This window comes from Octopus bimaculoides, chromosome 4 (genome assembly GCF_001194135.2).
Source record: "Octopus bimaculoides isolate UCB-OBI-ISO-001 chromosome 4, ASM119413v2, whole genome shotgun sequence".
In the NCBI taxonomy this organism is placed as follows: Eukaryota; Metazoa; Mollusca; class Cephalopoda; order Octopoda; family Octopodidae; genus Octopus; species Octopus bimaculoides.
The window spans coordinates 76593968-76594700 of record NC_068984.1 but is presented as its reverse complement, the minus strand read 5'-3'; the positions used below and the strand labels follow the sequence as shown (position 1 = coordinate 76594700).

General features: G+C 33.3%; 2 protein-coding genes across 2 annotated transcripts in view; both read left to right on the top strand.

Moving 5' to 3' along the window:
* Nucleotides 1–733, top strand: part of LOC106878823 (uncharacterized) — a 137118-nt gene that overhangs the window by 121151 nt on the left and 15234 nt on the right. The gene's annotated exons all lie outside the window — the stretch shown is intronic.
* Nucleotides 1–733, top strand: part of LOC106882337 (uncharacterized) — a 7869-nt gene that overhangs the window by 2320 nt on the left and 4816 nt on the right. Inside the window, exon 3 of the mRNA XM_052967150.1 lies at nucleotides 358–585. Within this exon, the coding sequence (XP_052823110.1) occupies nucleotides 358–585 (228 nt within the window). The remainder of the gene's footprint in view (nucleotides 1–357; nucleotides 586–733) is intronic.

Sequence of the window (733 nt, the reverse complement as noted above, 5' to 3'; positions counted from 1 at the left end):
TTCTTCATCTCCTACTCTTGTATTTGCACACATCTACAAAATGACTTTCTAAAATGAACTTCCATTATGCAGCTGAGGAGTACATTTTCATTGCACATCTTATGTGGTGTTCTCACTACATAAATAAATGAAGTTTGTACGAAACGTACGTACTGCTATAACCTAATGAATTTTTGTTGCTTTTCTTCAAATTTTATTCACCAAATCTCTTGATTTTGTTTTGGTTTTTACCCTACCAAATTCTGGTGCCTCAAACATTTTAAGTACCACATTTAATCTTTTGATTAAATCTATATTATTATTATTATATATATATATACACTACATAACATTCGTCTTTTTTTATATATTTTGCAGGATTTGTTACTTGTGAAGCCTATTTCGAAATCTTGAGAATTGCTAAAAAACGGATTGACTTTTCTGTCTCAACGATCCCTCGGGTGACAATAGCTTCAGCTCAAGTTGCAGATATCGATAGCCAGGTAGCATACAGCTGTAGAAGTAGTGTTAAGAATGCTGATGTTTATGTATCTTTCCCAAATACAGAGAGCATAAAACCTGGCGAAAACAGATCAAGCTACAACGGTAAGAATCCATAACAAATAGGGTTAAGTGAATGTAGTAGCAGTCAGTATGGGAAAAAATTATAGAAGAAAGTTTATTTATTTGGACAGCTATATATATACGCTGCAATTGTTTTCGTTCCAGCACACGATCTCAGATCAGGTCACTT